General features: G+C 41.2%; 1 protein-coding gene and 1 long non-coding RNA gene across 5 annotated transcripts in view; one reads left to right on the top strand and one right to left on the bottom strand.

Moving 5' to 3' along the window:
- LOC138352820 (uncharacterized) overlaps positions 1-8138 on the bottom strand; it is a 77613-nt gene extending 69475 nt beyond the window's left edge. The window contains exon 1 of the long non-coding RNA XR_011222895.1: positions 8063-8138. This is a non-coding gene — a long non-coding RNA (uncharacterized lncRNA). The remainder of the gene's footprint in view (positions 1-8062) is intronic.
- A 93-nt stretch (positions 8139-8231) lies between these two features.
- Positions 8232-21402, top strand: part of LOC123755413 (probable cytochrome P450 49a1) — a 25603-nt gene continuing 12432 nt past the window's right edge. Inside the window, exons 1-5 of one of the 4 annotated variants that reach the window (XM_069305509.1) lie at positions 8232-8493; positions 14753-14993; positions 16084-16324; positions 17963-18079; positions 19741-19817. In XM_069305509.1, the coding sequence (XP_069161610.1) occupies positions 8335-8493; positions 14753-14993; positions 16084-16324; positions 17963-18079; positions 19741-19817 (835 nt within the window). In that variant the 5' untranslated portion in view covers positions 8232-8334. The other 3 variants (XM_069305511.1, XM_045738052.2, XM_069305510.1) reach the window with 3 other exon arrangements.

Here is a 21402-nt window from a genome sequence, read left to right as displayed (position 1 = left end):
ATTTTTCTAGTTTTGGCATGTCTAATGTCTGTAGTCTCTCCTCTTATCTCTTGTTTTTCAGTGCCGGAAGCCATTTTTTATCATGCCTTTGCACCTTTTCCCAATTTCTTGATGTGCTTCTTGAGATTTGGGCGCCATACAACTGCTGCATATTCCAATTTTGGTTCGCAAAAGTCATCAACAGTTTCTTTACTATTTCACCATCAATATAATTAAAAGCATGTTTGAAGTTGCGTGCGTGTGCGTGCGTGCCCGCGCGTAACACCTTCTCAATGTCATCAGAGACACACACATATTGACCACGCCTGCTGAAGCTAGTGGGTGCCCCGATTGCATTATGCAAACGCCGCGCTCATAACATTATCATTTATCAACAGAGCCCAACTCATTCTGCTGGGAGCGTATCACAAGGAGAGACGCCTCCTATATCGTCCTCCTCCCCCGCGGCGAGTGTGAATTGCGCGCCCTGGTCGACCTGGCTCGACCTGTGAGTGTGTATCCCGGCTGGAGGTGGCGCTCTTGTGACTGGCTCGACCTGTGAGTGTGTTCCGGCCGGAGGTGGCGCCCTGGTGACTGGCTCGACCTGACCATACACCTTTACTCCTAATCATACGCCTGTGATTGGACAGCGATACACTATTCCGACGCCATTGAAAGCTGATATTAAAAGGATGGTCTTGTAGCCTCGGAACCAACACCAGACCCGACCAAACTACTCACAGTTCAGCTAGAATAGGCCAATGGTGGAGGGGTCTCTGAGGCCCTTCACCATGATGCAACATCACAACAGGAGGTGGTCTATCTCACTGTCGTGCATGCCCCGCATGCAGGGGACTTTCTTTTAGCAGTGCCTATGAATGCAACATAGGGCTCACCCTCAGTATTGCAGTAACCCTTCACCTTGGTGCTCTAATTCACAGGCGTGTTTGCAACAAGGTGCAAGGTGATGGATATAGCTTGCATAGTCTGCACTGCAGAAGCTCCAAGGGTCGGCGTGCAAGACAAGAAGAAATTAATGACACTATCAAGAAGAGCCGTGCCACGGCTTAGTGCCCAGCAGAAAGAGAACCATGCTTTCATCTGGACGGACACCCTGGCAATCCTTCGCCTCACCCCAAACGGTGTCGCTCTCCGTGGGATAATCGGTAGACAGCTGACATGATCCTAAACAGGCATATCCATCCTAATTGATTGATGGGTTATAATTGATGATAATTGATAGATATCTCCTTCAGCGTTAGTCAGACAGGAGGCACCGGCAACCGTAGGGAACACATGAGAACTCAAGATAACTCAAGATAACATCACAATCGACTTGATAATGGTCCAGGACGGACCGAAACGTCGTCGCTTCTTCATCCTCTGATGTGTGGTCTGGTCATCACGTTCTTCAGCCACGTTATTGTGCCTCATCACCTACATCTGAACCACAGGGAGCCTCCCAAACACAACAAGTATAGACAACAATGGTCGTTAATATATATACATTTGTCCCAGTAGCAGGTGAGACCCTTGGCCCCCTGGAGCTGGTGTGTCGCGAGCTCTCACAAGGAATTGATTCTAGGTTCATTGACACTACCAGAGACCCAAGGGCTGTCAGTTTCCTGTTTCAACTCCTCACTGTAACGATCAAGAGTAAAACCGTGTTGAGAGAGGCTGAGAGAGAGTGAGAGTGAGAGAGGCTGAGGAAAGAGTGAGAGAGGCTGAGGAGAGAGTGAGAGAGGCTGAGGAGAGAGTGAGTGTCCCGCTGGAAAGAGTGTCAAACTCGTGAGGAGGCGGGAGAGGCGGTGAACGAAGACACAAGAGAGGAAGTATTAACCTGTGCAAATGAAGGTGCTTCAGGGGGACTCTGAGGGACAATGGGACTCGTTAGCCGGGGCGACACACCCAGTCGCCCCCAAGATCCTAACACTGCCTTAAAATATTCTTGGGAAAAGTATTTAGTTGTGATTATAACCATTTTTTTCATCTTGACTTCGCCCGCGTGAAGGTCAGAAGTCGCGGGGAATATTGCACCAGATTATGTCTGTCTGTGTCTGTCTGTCTGTCTATCTGTCTCACAACTCGGGTATGGGGGTAGATGGGTTAATCGCATATGGGATCTTAGATATTCAGGTATGTCCTGTCCTTGGAGACAGAAGAAAATGTATATATGCTCGTTAGCATTGTAAATGTGCTGTACGTCTGTGGTAGAAAATAATAATAAAAAAATGACTACAATGTCATCCATTGTTTCTTTCGACCTTTCATCTAGCAAGCTTGGTATCCACGCTAGTTCTATTGTAAAGAAGACCTGAAATCTTTTGAGGAGTTCCTCACATACCTCACTGACATTTGTTGTGAGAATTATCCTTTGTCTCTACAATCTAAGCCAAATTGTTTCACACTGTTGCTTTTCTCCCTATATGGCTATATAAAAACTTTGGTCCTTATACAGCAATGCCATTTTCAGATTGCCTCACAGCTTCTCTCCTAACTCTGGTGTATTTATTTCTGGTTCTCTTTAGTGCCTCTTTATTGTCTTCTGCTCCTAGTTCTCCATACGTTTTCCTGGCTTTTTTGTTTTCTCTTTTTAGCTTCTCTCCATTGTCTCCTGATCCAGGGGTTTTCTGGTCGAGCTCCTTGAGTGGTATGAACTGCTCTGTTGCATCGGCAAATATACCAGCAATGAATTCCATTATCTCACTTGCTGGTGGTGGTGCTACTGGTAGTGGTGGTGCTACTGGTAGTGGTGGTGCTACTGGTAGTGGTGGTGCTACTGGTAGTGGTGGTGCAACTGGTAGTGGAGGTGCTACTGGTAGTGGTGGTGCTACTGGTAGTGGTGGTGCTACTGGTAGTGGTGGTGCAACTGGTAGTGGTGGTGCTACTGGTAGTGGTGGTGCTACTGGTAGTGGTGGTGCTACTGGTGGTGGTGGTACAACTGGCCACAAAGACACACACACAAGCCTAGCGCAGGGCTGTACTAAGGGTCGTAGCCTCAGACTGTCGTCAAACGTGTACATCAGTACCTTTGTTTTGTGAATTTTTAAGCTCGTTACTCCTCTTTCCTCACATTTTTCCTTTCATTTTTTGTTTCTGCTGGCACTAAAAAGCTTGACAAAGAGGCCATTGTATACATCTACTAAAAATGTGGCATAGTAGGGCAGATATAGCGACGAGATGGCTTTTACGGTGAGATAAAAGAGAGAGAGAGAGAGAGAGAGAGAGAGAGAGAGAGAGAGAGAGAGAGAGAGAGAGAGAGAGAGAGAGAGAGAGAGAGAGAGAGAGAGAGAGAGAGAGAGAGAGAGAGAGAGAGAGAGAGAGAGAGAGTGAGAGAGAGCATGTGTCACGCTGTCTTTGACAACCTTGACCTGAATTATAGAGAAAACATAATAACAATTTTATGGGTTCACATCACCGACACGCGGGAAGTGCTTACATACTGGGACCCTTCATACACTGTACCCTGCTGTACCCTGCCCACCCTCCCTATACGAACTGTCCCCTGAATAAATAAAGCTAATCTGAGACGACACTTGTGAATTGTGAGTGAAATTACCCATCATGCTGATGTTCCTTTGAGAGTAAAACTGGTTTCTTTTGGTGATGAATAAGCCTCAAGTCTGGCAGCCCTCAGACTCGGCGGCCCTCCGATCAAATTGTATTCCAGTGATAAATTATTCCATAAATTCTTGAAATTCTGGAGAAATGGCTGCTAGCATTTTGGGACCAGTTTATTGTGAATTTCGTGCCAGGGGTTACATGGTTTATGCGAACGGGGGTCGTTGTTTTATATAGTGATTTGTTCTTGACGGTGATACGCTGAGCCGGATCAGCGGCAGTCACAAGATAGCCTAGCCATGGATTGTCATAGACCCATGACAACCCAGTCATGGGTCTCCCTCTTTACACTATCACAAAAGTGAGATGTGAAAGTATATGTCCTTCACTACGCTGGATATTGGTGAACTGGTTAACGACTACTCGCTGGGGACGTGTTTGTTCCCTAAAATTGGCTTAAACCCACTCTGGAAACCAGTTTAACTTAACTTTTTAAATTGGCTTAAAATCACTCTAAAATTGGCTTAAAACCACTCTAAAAATTGCCTTCTTGAGATGATTTCGGGGCTTTAGTGTCCCCGCGGCCCGGTCCTCGACCAGGCCTCCACCCCCAGGAAGCAGCCCGTGACAGCTGACTAACACGCAGGTACCTATTTTACTGCTAGGTAACAGGGGCATAGGGTGAAAGAAACTCTGCCCATTGTTTCGCGCCGGCGCCTGGCATCGAACCCAGGACCACAGGATCACAAGTCCAGCGTGCTCTCCACTCGGCCGACCGGCTCCCGCTCAGGTATATTGGCCTTAAGCCCACTTTAAAAATTGGCTTAAAACCGCTCTGAAAATTACCTCGAGCTGAATCTGAAAATCCGCAGAAATGGGAAGGGAACCTATAGGGGTGACTATGGTTACACACACATGTGTGTGTTGCTGCACAATATTGCTGCTTGCCAATGTACCTGAGCGGGATATGACATACTCTGGGATATGATCCACACCTCAGGGATACCTACAAATACCTGTCTGCAACCGTATATAATGGGTGAGCTTGAGACTGGAATCCGTATATGAATACTTCAATAGTTTTATATGTTTTCATGTGCATATAATATGGAATCTCAGAGAATCTTAAATTCATTGATTTTTCTCTGGAATCTAATGTTTCTATATTATCTATGACATGCCAGGTCTTAAGAGGTGTCAGTCATACACTTTGAGCCCTATCCTATAGACACTACACGATTGATTGATAGAGATTAAGCCACCCAAGAGGTGGCACGGGAGTGAATAACCCGTAAGTGGAGGGGACATTACATAAAAAAAAATCTTCCTGGTAAGATACTTGAAATACCTGACTACAGACCAAGTCTACACCCATTAGTGTGTGGTAGCACTTATTTGTGTTGCTCTAAAGTAATATTCTCGCCAATGCCTCAGTAGTTGGACATATAAGTGACACAAATTACAAGCATAATTACATATGGTACAATTATATATAAATACAGTATAATTATATTTAATTACATACTGTACAATTATATTTAAATACTTTACAGTATATACAATCTAGCACACTCAAACAACTACAGATTCTCTGGAACTTAAATTGGAATTTGCGACATGAAATAATTTTTTCATCTCTGCTATTCAACCGATGAAATGCAATTACTGTGATGCAATATTCATTTTCAGGGATTGTGTACCAACACAAAGGTGGATTTACTATGCGTAGTGGTGAAAAATGTACATGAAGTGGTTATGGGAACTTTATGGGTTAGTGGAACCTCGCTGAATGTGTATATATATATATATATATATATATATATATATATTGTATATATATGAATATGTGTATAAATTGTGCTAGAAATTACCTGCTTAATATTATCTGTTAGATTAAGGACTTGCCCGAAACGCTGCGCGTACTAGTGGCTTTACAAGAATGTAAATACATCATGCTATGTATTCTCATAAACCCAATGTAACTTCTTGTATTTATATAAATAAAATAAATAAATATAGCAAATAATATGAAGAATAGTTATGGATGTGAAATATTTGTGAAAAGTGCGTATAATTTGTGTTTTGTAATGCTTGTAAAATTGTGTATTAAATGCTTGGAGGCATTTTATGTAAAGTTTGTGAGAATGTGCCTAGAATGCTTGATGAATGATAATTATTTTTTATGAAATGTGTGACTATATAAATGAGTCCTTAGATAAATATATTTGGAATTGTTATAGAAATGTTGACATTTATTTTGTTATAATGAATATTTATTAAATGTTTTGTGAATTTCTGGTGTAAATTCTCGAGCCTTTTCTAAACAAAATTCTATCTTTCATGCTTGTCTTGTGATGAGACATAAACAGCTTCAGGTTCCGCTTCGCCACTCTCCAATTTTCTTCTAATATTCATAATTTCGTATTTATAGCCTCGTTTTCTGAAAACTTTGAGCTGAAATACCCCAATAATATTTCCGCTTGCGCCAGCATCACCCGAGGGAAAAGCTGGTTCTTGTAAAACAAGATTTTAATGGTTTTAATGCCGATATATTTATGCATTTGAGTAATTAAATGAGTAGAAAGAATATTTTTAAGTTTTGTCGTAAATCTAAATGATTGGATAAATAATTATCGTGAGGAAGATAGGCTATCTTGAGACGTGATGTTTGGCGCCTTGGGCGGACATGTTGGTTTGGTCTGGCGGGAATGTGTACTAATAATATCACGATCCTGAGTAGAAAAAGCTCGCACTATTACATCTATTTTGTGGGCGTGGAATCGCCGGATCAGCGCCACAAAATTCAGATAAATTTTTATTGTAAATTACAGGATGAAGGTTTAATTGGGCGGCACATGTCAGATTTGGTGATAATCATGGCGCGGAAAATGCCGCCACGCTATGGCTTCACCCGTGCGCGGGCAGGAGAGAGACATACAAAAATGCATTCAATTCAAAAATTCAAAATTCAAATTTTTATTCGGGTAAAAGTACATACATAGAAGATGAGTTACAAACATAATGTTGGATTTATAGTTAGAGCTAGTACATACAAAACCTAAAGCCAGTAATACGCACAGCGTGTGTAAAGGAAGTAATGTATATGTTGACCAGACCACACACTAGAAGGTGAAGGGACGACGACGTTTCGGTCCGTCCTGGACCATTCTCAAGAGAATGGTCCAGGACGGACCGAAACGTCGTCGTCCCTTCACCTTCTAGTGTGCGGTCTGGTCAACATACTTTAGCCACGTTATTGTGACTCATCGCCTGCAAATGTATGTTTATCACTCAAAATGTTCGGTAATATGCTTATTGCTTGTGATGTGTGTCTATATATAAACATGTTGTATTGAACGAGGTGAGAATAGCTTGATGTTCATCATCCATTTATGTGTATTTATACCTTAATGAACTTACTTGAATTTGACAGAAAACAAATGAGAAAGCAGCACCTACCGTACTAAGACATCCCATAACGCTAGCAGCCGGGATAGAATTGCAAAAGCTAGACTTGCATTTTTTTTTATTAACATAGGTATATCTGCATTCATGCAGGTGCGCTAGACTATATGTAGGGTTACATAGTTTGTCAAGAGCAGTGTCATTCAAAAACCTCATCTCGCAGGTTGGGTAGTCATACAAGGGCATGTGACTATTGACCTGTGGCACAGGCAAAGTTTTAATGCTGAACGTGGCCGGCATCTCTAGCCATCCCAGGGTCCGCCAACTCTGGCATGTAATCACTAACATAGCCCTGCAATACCTCACCAAACTCGGCGTCGACCTGAACAACAAAGTTCGCACCAGACCCAACAAGGTGCTCAACTGCCGAATAGGCAGCAAAGTACGAGGGAAGGGAAGGGGTCTGAACAGACCCAAGCCTCTCTCCCTGGCAGCAAGGGCGTGATCCAGCCTCAACCTGAAGGAGCTTGAACAAATCCACAAGGGCCGTGACGAAGATTCGAACCTGCGTTCATTTGATGCATCACGCAATTGTGATTTGTGTGTGTACTGAAGGAGCTTACTGCTGGCGGCCTCCAGACTTCCTGTGATTTCGGTAAAAATCCGGTTGAAAGACTTTTACAGGTCAACAGTGGTCTAGTGGTAGAGTACGCGACTGGTAATGCCATGTTCGTAGGTTCGCGCCCACCTCATAGCCCTAGTGGACTTTCTCATTGATATATATCACGTTAATGTGATTTCTATGTGTAGGTTAGGAGGACCGTGTTCTTGATGTTGGGAAAACTTGGAGGACAGGCTGGTTGGAGAGTACTGTGTCGGAGTTCTTGTTCCCGCAGTACCTATGGCAGGTGTTCTTGTTCACCTGCCATAGGTATCAATATCCCCAATCTAATTCTAGCAATTACATTATCCCCTGCATTGCTGTGGATTCTGCCCCGTCCTACAGTCTTCAATATCAACATGCTCCCTTCAACATTAAGAATCGTCAGCAATACGTTCCAAAACGTATTGTCCAATCTCTCCTCAAACCACCCTACCTTCCACGAGAACCACCCACCTGCGGCTTGCCGGCTTCCATCTGACCACTCTGTTAACGATCGTTACTCTACCGGCTTCCTGTTCCAGACCCTGCCACCTCACCTGTCTGACGTCACCACCTTGTATATAAGCACTGGCCGGCGGCCTGGGGCCAGATTCACGAAGCAGTTACGCAAGCACTTACGAACCTGCACATCTTTTCTCAATCTCTGGCGGCTTTGTTTACAATTATTAAACAGTTAATGAGTTCCAAAGCGCCAGGAGACTGTTTATAACAATAACAACAGTTGAATGGGAAGTTTTCATGCTTGTAAACTGTTTAATAAATGTAACCCAAGCCGTCAAAGATTGAGGAAAGATGTACACGTTCGTAAGTGCTTGCGTAACTGCTTCGTGAATCTGGCCCCTGGGTCACCATCGTGTCAAGTTACAGCCTCGCTCCTGTGCCAGGTAAGTCCACTACGGGCTCACCATAGCCCGTGCTACCTGGAACTTGCTCCGAGGAGTTGAATCTAAAACAACAACAGCCTGGTCAGGCAGAATCCTTCTGGTGCTCTCATTAACTTACGTAGCTTCCCTGGCCTCGACGTTCTATTTTCGGGTGACGGTAGACCCTTAGAGCATTTTGTATAAAGTTTATCATTCACAATTATTATTAACGTAAAGTAACTTGTATATATTTTTTTTCTTTGTGTAAAGCCAAGTGGGTTAAGGTTTTTTGTCATTAATTGTTTATTTTCTGTAAAATTCAAGTAAATTTTTCTTGTGTTACATTAAAATATTTAGTGTTTATTCTCTTGTTCATTACCAGCAACTTGCTCACCATAAAGGAACAGCAGTTGTATATTATTTTATTTTTTTATTAATGTGCGTTTGGTACACAACACCAGCCTGGATAGTTGCTGCTCGCCGAGCACATCACAATGTCAATAAAATCGAATGTGTGTGCACAATAGCAGGCCAGGTGCTTGGGGCTACCTCACCCGACTTTGAAGTATGACACGTGTAGAGTGTGTCATAGACCAGTCGGGGTCAGCCCCAATGCCACCGTTTAAGAAATATTGCCATCTATAGTGACTCCCTGCAATTTCCATTAAGTCAGAAATAGAGGATATGTTTTCAAATAGTTTTAACAGTTTTCAGTGCTTCGTAATATAACAAATGTTAAGATAGAGAAGAGAAGGAAGACAAGGAGGGAGAAAGATGGAAAGGATGAGGGAGGGGAAGAGGGAGAGAGAGACCCGGGTACAGCCGGGGACCCCCCATGAGCCATATATGATGCAAGCTCCCACAGCTAAAAATAGCCACACAATATGGCAAGGGTAACCTTCGATCAATCATATATATAAAAATTAGCCTCATCTCGGGCAATGTAGTTTAAACAGTTAACCGTTATATACATACAAATAGTAGATCATACAAATATATAGTCTATGAACGTGGACATTTAAATGCTGATTTGATAAGGAAGTTACTGGAATGTATTTGAGGGAGTTGAGGAAAGCTGGCAACAGATGGCGCTGGGTGTTGTGTTGTCACTCTTGGCAGTCAGTAGACCTGACGCGCTCACGTCAGCGAGTACTCCAAGGGTGTAGTTTTACGGCGTTTGTGTTTTAAGGATTCATTTATTCATTCTTCAAATCGCTTGAGAAGTAAGTGTGTGTGTGTATAGTGTTTTTTGTTCTTCAGTTTCGTGAATTCAGTAGTGAAGCTACGTTCAAATTAGATGTAGAGGAACAAGTCACGATGACAAGTGATAAATTATGTTTAGAGATATGACTGCCAAGGTCACGTGTTTCACAGGTTCAATGAATGTTGAGTTTACATTTATTAAAGATTATTTGTAATTACCTAAGTGTAGTTACAGGATGAGAGCTACGCTCGTGGTGTCCCGTCTTCCCAGCACTCTTTGTCATATAACGTATATGTTATATATAGTATATCTAGTATATATCACATATATAGTTGTGAGATGGTGATTGGTTGTGCTGTGTATCTGTCTTGTATATTATACTGATCTATCCTTCTTGATCTTATAATTGTATTACTCCATTTATTCCCTCTTCTATACTCCTTTTATCACGTTTCATTTCGATCCTCTTTTTCACTTAATTACCCTTTCCACTTTTCTTAATTATCCTTCCTGCCTCACATTATTTATTAATTATGGTGCTCGGTTTCTATCCTTAAATCATTGGTGTCATACTGTATCTTCTACCTTCTCCCATTCTACTCACAACATTTTATATTCTATCTACTGTCTTCTCACTTCCCTTGACTTTTCTACTCTTCTACTACCCATATTTCATAGTTTTTCTCCCCTCTCTCTATTTTCTACTCCATCTCTCCTTCTAATCTCCTCCTCCCCTTTCTTGGTAGTACTGTACAGTTGGGTATAGTCTAAAATATATTTATTATTTTATATTAGCAAATTGTACATATTTGGGCACTGGAGATATTTAGATTAGGTGTTTAGTTTCTGTTGACGATTATTTGTATTTGTAGTACGTGGGTGAAGCATTTACAGCGTTGTGGTTCTAAAAAAGTCGTCAGTGAAGCACTTGTTCCGGAAGTGTTCGAACGTCATCAGTTGTGAGTCGTGTGTACTTACCTAATTGTACTCGTCTAATTGTGCTTACGGGTGTTGAGCTTTGACTCTTTGGTCCCGCCTCTCAACTGTCAATCAACTGGTGTACAGATTCCTGAGCCTACTGGGCTCTATCATATCTACATTTGAAACTGTGTATGGAGTCAGCCTCCACCACATCTCTGCCTAGTGCATTCCATTTATTAACTACTCTGACACTGAAAATATTCTTTCTAACGTCTCTGTGGCTCATCTGGGTACTAAGTTTCCACCTGTGTCCCCTTGTTCGTGTCCCACCCGTGCTGAAGAGTTTGTCTTTGTCCACCTTGTCAATTCCCCTGAGAATTTTGTATGTGGTTATCATGTCTCCCCCTACTCTTCTGTTTTCCAGGGTTGTAAGGTTCATCTCCTTCAGCCTTTCCTCGTAGGTATTATTATTAAGTCGTGTGTGTCAGTATTAAGTTATATTTGAGAAAATTCCCTTTTTGAATGAACAGCAAACCTGTGTGGTTTTAGGTATTATCTGTAATACCTGTGGCTTTAGGTATTGTATGTACTAGCTCTATCTATAAATCCAACATTATGTTTGTAAATCAACTATGTATGTACTTTCCTGAATAAAATTGACTTTACTTACTAGCATGTAAAAGTTTATGAATGCGTCTGTGGGGTCGACCGCTGGATGTAATGGACTCGAGTCGAGGACGGGTTGGGTAGTTCTACCGAGGAGGGAGGGGGGGGGGAATGTCCTCGATATAAGCCTAACATGTACTCACCTAGTTGTGCGTGCCGGGGTTGAGCTCTGGCTCTTTTGGGGCCGGCCTCTCAACTGTCAATTAATCAACCCATTTTTTTCTCCCCCACATATCCATCTTGATTTCTCCCCCATCCCCCCCCCCCCCCCACACACACACACAAGGGAGCCGGTGGTTGTGTGGATAGCACGCACTACACGTAATCCTGTGGCCCGAGTTCGATTCTCGGATCCGGCGAGAAACAAAAATGGGCAGTTTCTTTCACCCTAATGCCCCTGTTACCTAGCAGTAAATAGATACCTTGGAGTTAGATAGCTGTTACAGGCTGCTTCCTGGGTAGGGGGGTTGAAAAAGATAGTAGTTATCTTGAGAAGATTTCGGGGCTTGGTGTCCCCGCGGCCCAGTCCTCGACCAGGCCTCCTTTTTGTTACACTCCCCCAGGAAGCAACCCGTAGCAGCTGTCTAACTCCCAGGTACCTATTTACTGCTAGGTAACAGGGGCATCAGGGTGAAAGAAACATTTTTTGCCCATTTGTCTCCGCCTTCACCGGGGATCGAACCCGGAACCTCAAGATTACGAATCCAAAGCGCTGTCCACCCAGCTGTCAGGCGCCCTTTAATTTTTAATAGTTAGAAACGATTGATTGATTGACAGTTGAGAGGCGGGCCGAAAGAGAAGAGTTCAACCCCCGCAAGCACAACTAGGTGAATACACACACACACAGGAAGCAGCCCGTAGCAGCTGTCTAACTCCCAGGTACCTATTTACTGCTAGGTGAACAGGGGGCATCAGGGTGAAAGAAACTCTGCCCATTTGTTTCCGCCTCCACCAGGGATCGAAGCTGAATCCTTAGAACTACTAATCTCGACTGCTATCCACTCTGCCGTCAGGCCCCTTTACGTACGTGTGTATTTACTATTTGTGTCTGCAGGGCCCGACACAATTATCAAATTTATACTGCTCTCCGTTTTTTAATTCTTTATTCTTCTCTCCCTCTTCTATTCCTCCCTTCTCTTCCTTTACTTCTATCCCTCGATCACTGTTTCTGCTCCGTCCCTCTCCCTACTCTCGTCAACTCTAAATACAACTTTTTAAATTCTCTGTAACTATAAAGTTTTTAAACTACCCGGTATTGTTCTTGGTCGATGTCCCAATGTTGTGTACATGTAATTACTTAACTAATTATTATACCAAGAAACCTAAGCTTGTGGTGTCCCAGTACTGTCACATCACACCGTACTTGTCTAGTTGTACTTGCGGGGGTTGAGCTTTGGCTCTTTGGTCTCGCCTCTCAACTGTCAATCAACTGGAGCTCTTGACGGGTTTGACATCAACCGCCTTCTCACTGAACTTGCCCCAACCGTCTATCAATCTCTTTGCGAAAAGAACTTTCTACTTTTTGTGCTACCTTTGTTTCCATAACTTGAATCTATGACTTCTAATTGTTTTTGAAGTTGCAGGTTTCAAGACTTCCTCTGTCAGTTTTGTCGACAATAGTTTTGTTTACTATTTTGTATGTAGTGATCATATAAGCTCATCCTCCGTTGTTGTTTTAGATTCAGCTACTGGGAACAAAAAGTTGCAAGTAGCACGGGCTATGGTGATCCCGTAGTGGACTTACCTGGCACAGGAGCGGGGCAAGTAGCACGGGCTATGGTGACTTCGTAGTGGACTTACCTGGCACAGGAGAGGAGCAAGTAGCACGGGCCATGGTGAGCCCGTAGTGAACTTACCTGGCACAGGAGCGGGGCAAGTAGCACGGGCTATGGTGAGCCCGTAGTGGACTTACCTGGCACAGGAGCGGGGCAAGTAGCACGGGCTATGGTGAGCCCGTAGTGGACTTACCTGGCACAGGAGCGGGGCAAGTAGCACGGGCTATGATGAGCCCGTAGTGGACTTACCTGGCACAGGAGCGGGGCAAGTAACACGGGCTATGGTGAGCCCATAGTGAACTTACCTGCCACAGGAGCGGGGCTGTAACTGTCCATCCTCCTGTTGAGATCCCTCGTAGTAACAATGTACGTGGACCATCGTACATAAACAGGTATTGACGCATTGGGCAATTAGAAAGTAGAATTTGGTAATATTGAACTTAGGCAAACCGGGGAAAGGTATTACCTGATTTACCTGACGGCCACTTAACATTTGTGGCCTCGACGAGGACAGGAAGTCGGCGGCTTGTCGAGGATCTCCTCATTTTTCCAGTTTAACTTTAAAAATGTAAGAGTTTTGACATTTACGGCTTCGGCGGGTAAGCGGTTCCATAGGTTTATAATAATTTATAATAATTAATTGTGTCGGGGAACAGGAAGCCAGAGTGTATTCATGAACGTTTTGGCTTCTATCGAAATCCCTTACCGCCCACAAGATGGGTATGGGGTGCATAATAAATGAACTAAACTAACTAACCCCACCCTCCTAAAGGCCAAATTGCTGACCTAGCCCAGGATGCAGCCCAACAATAAGCTGACTAACTCCTGAGTACCTACTCACTGCTAGGTGAACAGAGACATTAGGTAAAAGGAAATGTGCCCAATATTTCTGTCTCGCCCAGGATTTGGAATGCTCAAGTGTGCGTCGAGAACGAACCCTACTGTACTACTGAGACCCTTAATAACCCTGTAGGTTAAAAAGCATCTCGTGTTTTCAGTCCTACATTGTGGCTTGTTGAGCTTGTAATCGTTGCTCCTTATTTGTGTTACATCTCTGACCTTTGGAAGAAATTGACTGAATGAAGCTCCTCCAAATTGTTGGAAGATTATAAGATTTGTATCCTTAAATTACAATGTACAGGCGGTCCGTCTAATTACCACAAGCTACACAAGCTTCAGAAAGCTTCAGAAAGCTTATATTAGTAATGAATAAATATGATATATTTGCTCATTATAATGTTGGTGCTGAATGTACAACACGAGAAAACATAATTTTAATCTGAATAAGTATATTTTTATTAAGAAATTAGACGAAAATAAAGAATCTGAATCTGAGCTGGTGACGCCAAATAAAGTCGACGATCCAAGCGTCGGTTAGGTTAAGTTAGGTTAGGTTTAGTTAGGTTTGGTTTGGTTAAGTTAGGTTAGGTTAGGTTAGTTTAGGTCAGCCTAACCTAACATATCATATTTATTCATTACTAACGTATTGCCAGGAAGCTTTCTGAAGCTTGTATAGCTTGTGGTAATTAGACGGACCCAGGGCAGGTATAAGGAGCTACATTGTGGGGATATTGTACAACAAAATCTTAAAGGTACACAATTTAAAGTTTGAGAACATGAAAGTGTCACTTAAAAGGTAAACCAAGTAACTGTTTTTAAATTGTATTCTGTGCATGTCATGTACCTCTATATTCATTAACTGTGCACTCAACAGAGACCCAGCATGAATCTTGGGGTATTGGCCGAGATGTTCCATGCACACACAGCCAGGTGTGGCAGGCTTGGCAACTCCCTGTTGCTTCTTAGATACCGTTCATCTACGGCAGTTCAGCCACATTTGGATGAAGCAGCACAAGAAAGAAGTGGGGCAGTAACAGGTCGACCAGCCCACGAGATCCCAGGACCCAGAGTGTACCCTATTATCGGCACATTACCAGGCATGATGCTGAACAAATGTAAGTTTAGTCAATCTGTTTTCATATTTATAAATATTTTTGTCACCTCAAATAATCATTGTAATGAATTGTCCCCAGTAGTATACACAACAACTTTTACACGGATCGGTACCCCATGAAGGTTGGCTACGTGCGTTTATGTACTAGAAGAGGTACCCAGCAGTGCCCGGGGTAGTCTCTCTTACCCCCACACCCCCTATTGCCCCCTCTTCTCTCCCCTCTCTCTCTACGTCACTCATCTTCCCCCTACCACCCCCCCCCTACCCCCCCCCTCTCCTCTCTCTATCTTCTCTCCAATCCTTCTTCCTCTCCCTACCCTTTTCCCCCACACCCCTCATCCTGGACAAAATGACATCGAGTGTCATGGGTTGACACTGTTGGATGGGTTGACGATCCAAGACTTGGATGGCTTGGACGAGCATGTACTATGAACTTCATAAAGCATGTGCTTCAGTCCAGTTAATGATTGTTTATATAGTTAAGATCAGCATTGCAAATGTGATCCATGCAGCTGCCCATTGGGTGGACCAGATTCTGGGAGGCAATTTCCTATAATTAATGATTGTTAGCATTTGTTCAATAATTCTTACAAATATTTTATACTGTATCTTATTGTGTTGTTTTATTATTTTTTTTATTCTTCTACAATGAAAATCTATGATTAATGGGACCAACTGACTGGCCAACTTACAACACAAATATTATCCATATGGGGATAGGAGAATAAGGGATTATGAAGAGATATCCTTTGCTATTGGATTAGGTGTCCATAGCAATTAGTCAAAGATTGTATTTTGTCCATTGCATTAATATTTCTAATCCACTGAGGTATTTTATTTTAAGTTCTTATCCCACACCATCATAGCTATTTCACCTATCAAAAAGTACACTTCAAGCAAGACTCTTCTGTAATTTTGCTTTCTTTAGGCCTATCAATCATGTTATATGACTAGTAGGCCTCCACTGTATAATGTAAACTCATCAGATGCACAAGAATAAAGGCTTCAAATAAATTATTAAAATAGTGTAACACAATATTAAATAATATAAATTTTCCTCTCATGTCGCAATTGTTTTAATGTTTCCTCAGCCTTTGACAGTAGAGCCCTCCACAAAGTTTGGATTGATATGGTAAAGCAGTATGGACCGATACTCAAACTACAACAACCAGGGATAGATGATTTGGTGGGACTAACAAACCCCGCTGACTGTGAAATTGTGATGCGTTCAACTATAAACAACCCAGTGAGGATAGGTTTTGAGTCCATTAAGAAAATTCGAGATGAGACGATAGACAACTACTTTGAGAAGAAGAGTGGTATACTTGTTGAGTATGTATCTTCTTCCAGGACATTATTTTATTGTAAGTTCTTATCCCACACCATCATAGCTATTTCACCTATCAAAAAGTACACTGCAGAAATAGCAAATAGTTGTGTTTGTGACTTGTTTATTAATATAACAATACAAATAATAATTTATAAAATTACAAATTTGATTATAGTGCATAGTAGATATTAAGATTAATATCTACTGTATAGATATATCTACACATATCTACTAATGTGTGTTCTTTACTCGGTACAATCTAGCAGTAATATTTAATACCATGAGAGGCAGGTTTTCATACATAAATAACCAAATTAATAACATTACCTTGCAGCAGATTAACGAAGAAAAGGACTTTGAAGTCAAAATCAACCATTCACTTAAAGTTGCAAAACATTTAGTAGGAGCAGCAGTAAAAAAGATAATCAAACCCAAAAAATAATAAAGCGAACCTTTGGGTTCAATGAAAAGAAAGTAGTGATTCAACTTTATAAATCTCTGTGCCCCCACTTAGATTATTGTATCCGAGAATGTAGACCTCATCTTCAGATGGACCTAGCTGCTCTGGAGAAGGTGCAACACCAGGAAACAAAAATCATTCCAAAACGGTCAGCTCTCGTACCGGGAACGGTGAGGGCCTCAGGGCAAACCAGCCAGGACAGGGCTGGTTTCGTCGAGACTTAAAATACTGAACAATTTAGAGGATGTTGATCCAGACAATTTCTTCAAAAGGTCAGTTGTAAGACAAACAAGGAGTACCAATTTCAAGCTCAACAAGCCACAATGTAAAACTCAAAACAGGAGATGTTTTTCAGCCACAGGGTTATAAACCACCTACCATGGTAGGTGGTTATGAACCACCTACCCGCTGAAGTTGTGAAAGCTAAAACTGTTGAAATTTAAAAATCAAGCTGCAAAAAAAAATCATCAGTGCAAATGGTAGGGGGGACCTTTGAAAAGCCGTCAGCTTCCTGCCCTCGTTGAGGCATTAGTGTGTTTGGCTCTTGGGTACATTCATGTAAATGTAAGTATATTTTAAGAAATTTAGCAAATATATTGCCTTCTAGAGTAATACTTAATGCAAAAGCGTATAGACTACATCATATTTCTTATTTAACTTCAGTAGTAAATATTATAATAATATATTTAATACACACAGAAATCACAATAGTGTGATGCATCAAATGAACAAATCCACAAGGGCTGTGATTGTGATCACAGCCCTTGTGGATTTGTTCAGTACATTTAATGTATTTATTGCTAATAATGAAAGCAAAACCAATGGGCTTAATTAGGATGAACTATGTACGATTTATGCTACTTTGAGTAGTGGATATATAAACAACTACATTGTCAGTTATTGTACTTCTTTTTATCTTTTTTTAATTGATTAAAGGAAGTAAAGCATTTTATTGCTCATGGGAGATCATTTGACAATTTCCATGGCATTTCTGCTTTGGTGTAATTACTCATGGAATATCAAATACCAGTAGATATTTATTTCTCATGTGATGTCTGTGGGTTCTGTTGAAGGTCTCTCACAAGCATTTGAGGTTCAGTTTGGTTTAGTTGTTATATATTCATTTAGTTTCTACATTAATGGTGAAAACACACAACTTTAAATTTGTTACTTTATGAAGGAATGGTGAAGAGTGGTGGCGTGTGCGCAGTAGAGTCCAGACACCTATGATGAAGCCCAAGAATGTCACTTCCTATCTTACGAAGATGGATGAAGTTGCTGTCGAGTTTATGGACAGGTCAGCTTATACTGTACATGAATTATCATATTGTGTGTGTATGTGTGTTTGGGTATATACACCACTAGCAATCACACGCTGCAACCTACATTCTTGACTCACAATTGAGGATCCAGGTTTGATCCTCAGCTAGGACAGAAATGGTCTGGTACATTTTCTTTTACATAATGCCTATGTTCACCCAGTAGTAAATAGATAACCAGGAGTTAATAATAATAATAATAATACAGTAATAATAATAATAATTAATTTATTTTTAAGTGATGATAGGCTTGAGGTAATTTGCAGGTTGAACCCCATGCACAGATACCATATGCAAGATAGGGATAGATTAGTGCATAATATAATGAGAGGAGAGCAGATTGGGGGAACATAATACTAGTATCTGATTTTAGAAAGTATACCAACCATTTTTGAGACACTTTTTTGGCTATGTGTTGTATGTGGGTGCGGAAGTTCAGTCTCTTGTCTATGTATAGGTCAAGGAACTTCCCTTCATTTTTATTGGTAATGTCAACATTGTCTATCTGAAGTCGAATCTGATTTGATGATTTGCTACCAAATAAAATGTAGTAGATCATTCCTATGTTTAGTATAAGTTTGTGGGTTGACATCCATGAGTGGACTTTTTTAAATTTATTGTTGACAATATTATTTAGTGTGTGGGGGTTGGGGTCAGAATAGATGATGATAGTATCGTCGGCAAATAGTATAGGTTCAAGAATGTTAGAAACAATTGGCAAATCATTGATGAAATGCAAGACATCAGCTCTTGCTCTACAGATGCTTGGTTTAGTTAATCAATTCTATTCTATTATGCACCCCATACCCATCCTGTGGTTGGTACTGGAAAAGGTTAGAGGCATTATAGATGCTCTGAAAAGATGTTATATTTGAAATTAGGCCACACTAATAAGGCATTTTTGTTATGCCCAAGATTAAGTTGTCATGCAAATACAGTATCATAGCATAGTTCTATAGAATATACTAGATATAGTTCAACCAAAAATTTATTTTACTGCCCCTATTGGTCTTGGAGTGTAAAATCAGTGTTGAATGTAATGAAATGCCATTTTCTGGGCGAGTCACAGAGGCTCCCCGGAGCTATCTTGGCTGATAAGAATATCCCTAACTTTGTCATCAGTCAATGTGGGTGGAGTTAAAGGCCTACCAGGGACCACGAGCCAGAACCTTGCCCCCCTCAGATAAGCACAAGGAGCAATGACCTATAGAAATGCACATGTGATTTTTGAGCATTCTATATCTGCCATCGACCAGGACAAGCACCCAGACAGATAAGTGCCCCAAAACAAATCCCTATTCTGGTTAAAACAACGAAATAGACAAACGAGTGAACAGAACTCCCCAATTGAAAACGAGCAAATGAGCACGACATCACACGGCTACCCCGCATGTCTGCGCAGCTCCCCCCTCCCTGGGAGGAGGAAGGGGGGGAGCTGCGCAGAGTTTGCTTCCGGGGAGGGGGAAGGTTCTGGCTCATGGTCCCCGGTAGGCCTAGAACTTCACCCACATTGACTGATGCCAAAGTTAGGGATACAGGTATTCTTATCAGCCTGGATAGCTTCGGGAGCCGTAGGGGTTCCCCCCAGAAAAACTTAAAATGTACAGTATAATAATCATTCTTTTATTTAACCCCAAAGAATTGCAGCCTTGCAGGAAGAGTTTGGAGAGATGCCAACCAACTTTCAGTTTGAACTCTACAAGTGGGCTCTTGAATGTAAGTAAATGTTGTACCCATTTAGTTTTAATTATTTGTTCCAATATTTTTACTATTACACTTGTCAATGATACAGGTCTATAATTGAGGGGGTCTTCCCTGTTGCCACTTTTGTAGAGTGGAACTATGTTAGCCTTTTTCCACATATATGCTAGGACTCCTATACACAGGGAGGCCTGAAAAATCACCCGTTCTCGCAAATTCGTAAAGTCAATATTGACTTATTAACTACGTGCATAGGTGATATACTAAACATAATAGATACCCTTAAAAAGATTCATAGAAAACACCGACCTTACCTAACCTTGTTAGTATCTTAAGATAAGCATCTTATTGCTTCGTAATTACAATTATTACTTAACCTATACCTATTATAGGTTAGGTAATAATTGTAATTACAAAGCAATAAGATTTTTTTTTTTTTTTTTTTTTTTTTTTTTTTTTTTTTTTGAGATATATACAAGAGTTGTTACATTCTTGTACAGCCACTAGTACGCGTAGCGTTTCGGGCAAGTCCTTAATCCTATGGTCCCTGGAATACGATCCCCGCCGCGAAGAATCGTTTTTTCATCCAAGTACTGTACACATTTTACTGTTGCGTTAAACAGAGGCTACAGTTAAGGAATTGCGCCCAGTAAATCCTCCCCGGCCAGGATACGAACCCATGACATAGCGCTCGCGGAACGCCAGGCGAGTGTCTTACCACTACACCACGGAGACTGCAAATCTTAATGCTTATCTTAAAGATGCTTATCTTAAGATACTAACAAGGTTAGGTAAGGTCGGTGTTTTCTATGAATCTTTTTAAGGGTATCTATTATGTTAAGTATGTCACCTATGCACATATTTAATAAGTCAATATTGACTTATTAAATTTGCAAGAACGGGTTGGAAACATCAGTTGAAGTGGAATGCTGAGCTCGGGTACACATTCTATCAGACCCCATGGTGAAACTCCATGTGGGCCAATTGCCTTGTTCATACTTGGCGCCTTGAGCATTTTTTTAACTTCATCTCTAGACACCTCAATATGCTCTGTTGTTCTCTGGAATTCTTATTGTGTCTGGTTCTCTGAAGATTTCATTTTGTACAAACACACTTTGGAACATTTTGTTTAATTTTTCACACATTTCCTTTTCATTTGTGCAAAACTCATTTTCATGAGTGAAAGACTTGGTGTAAATTCCTTACATACATTTCACATATACACAAGTGTGGGTTTTTATCCTATACTGTATGTTGTTATGTCTGTGAGAAGACATTACCATTACAGTACGTAATAATAATAAAAATAATTGTAGTACAGTAATCTGTGGTAATCTTTAGCCATGATGTACAGTTAATTACATTTTTAAATTATTTTCAACATATTCTTAATAGTTTAATCTATAATTTACTTGTATATTATACACAATACAAAAGTTAAATCCAACTTAGTTTTCAATTTACAGTCATAATGCAATAATAATTATTAGTGTTAACTGTGAAGAATACAGTACTGAACTGTAGTATATTTTAGTTGTATATAAATGATGCCATTCTTGTATCAGAAAATGAGGGAGCTGCTATAAATATACAATTTTCA

Source organism: Procambarus clarkii, chromosome 55 (genome assembly GCF_040958095.1).
Source record: "Procambarus clarkii isolate CNS0578487 chromosome 55, FALCON_Pclarkii_2.0, whole genome shotgun sequence".
In the NCBI taxonomy this organism is placed as follows: domain Eukaryota; kingdom Metazoa; phylum Arthropoda; class Malacostraca; order Decapoda; family Cambaridae; genus Procambarus; species Procambarus clarkii.
The sequence above is the reverse complement of the archived record's forward strand: the minus strand, read 5'-3'. Positions and strand labels throughout refer to the sequence as shown.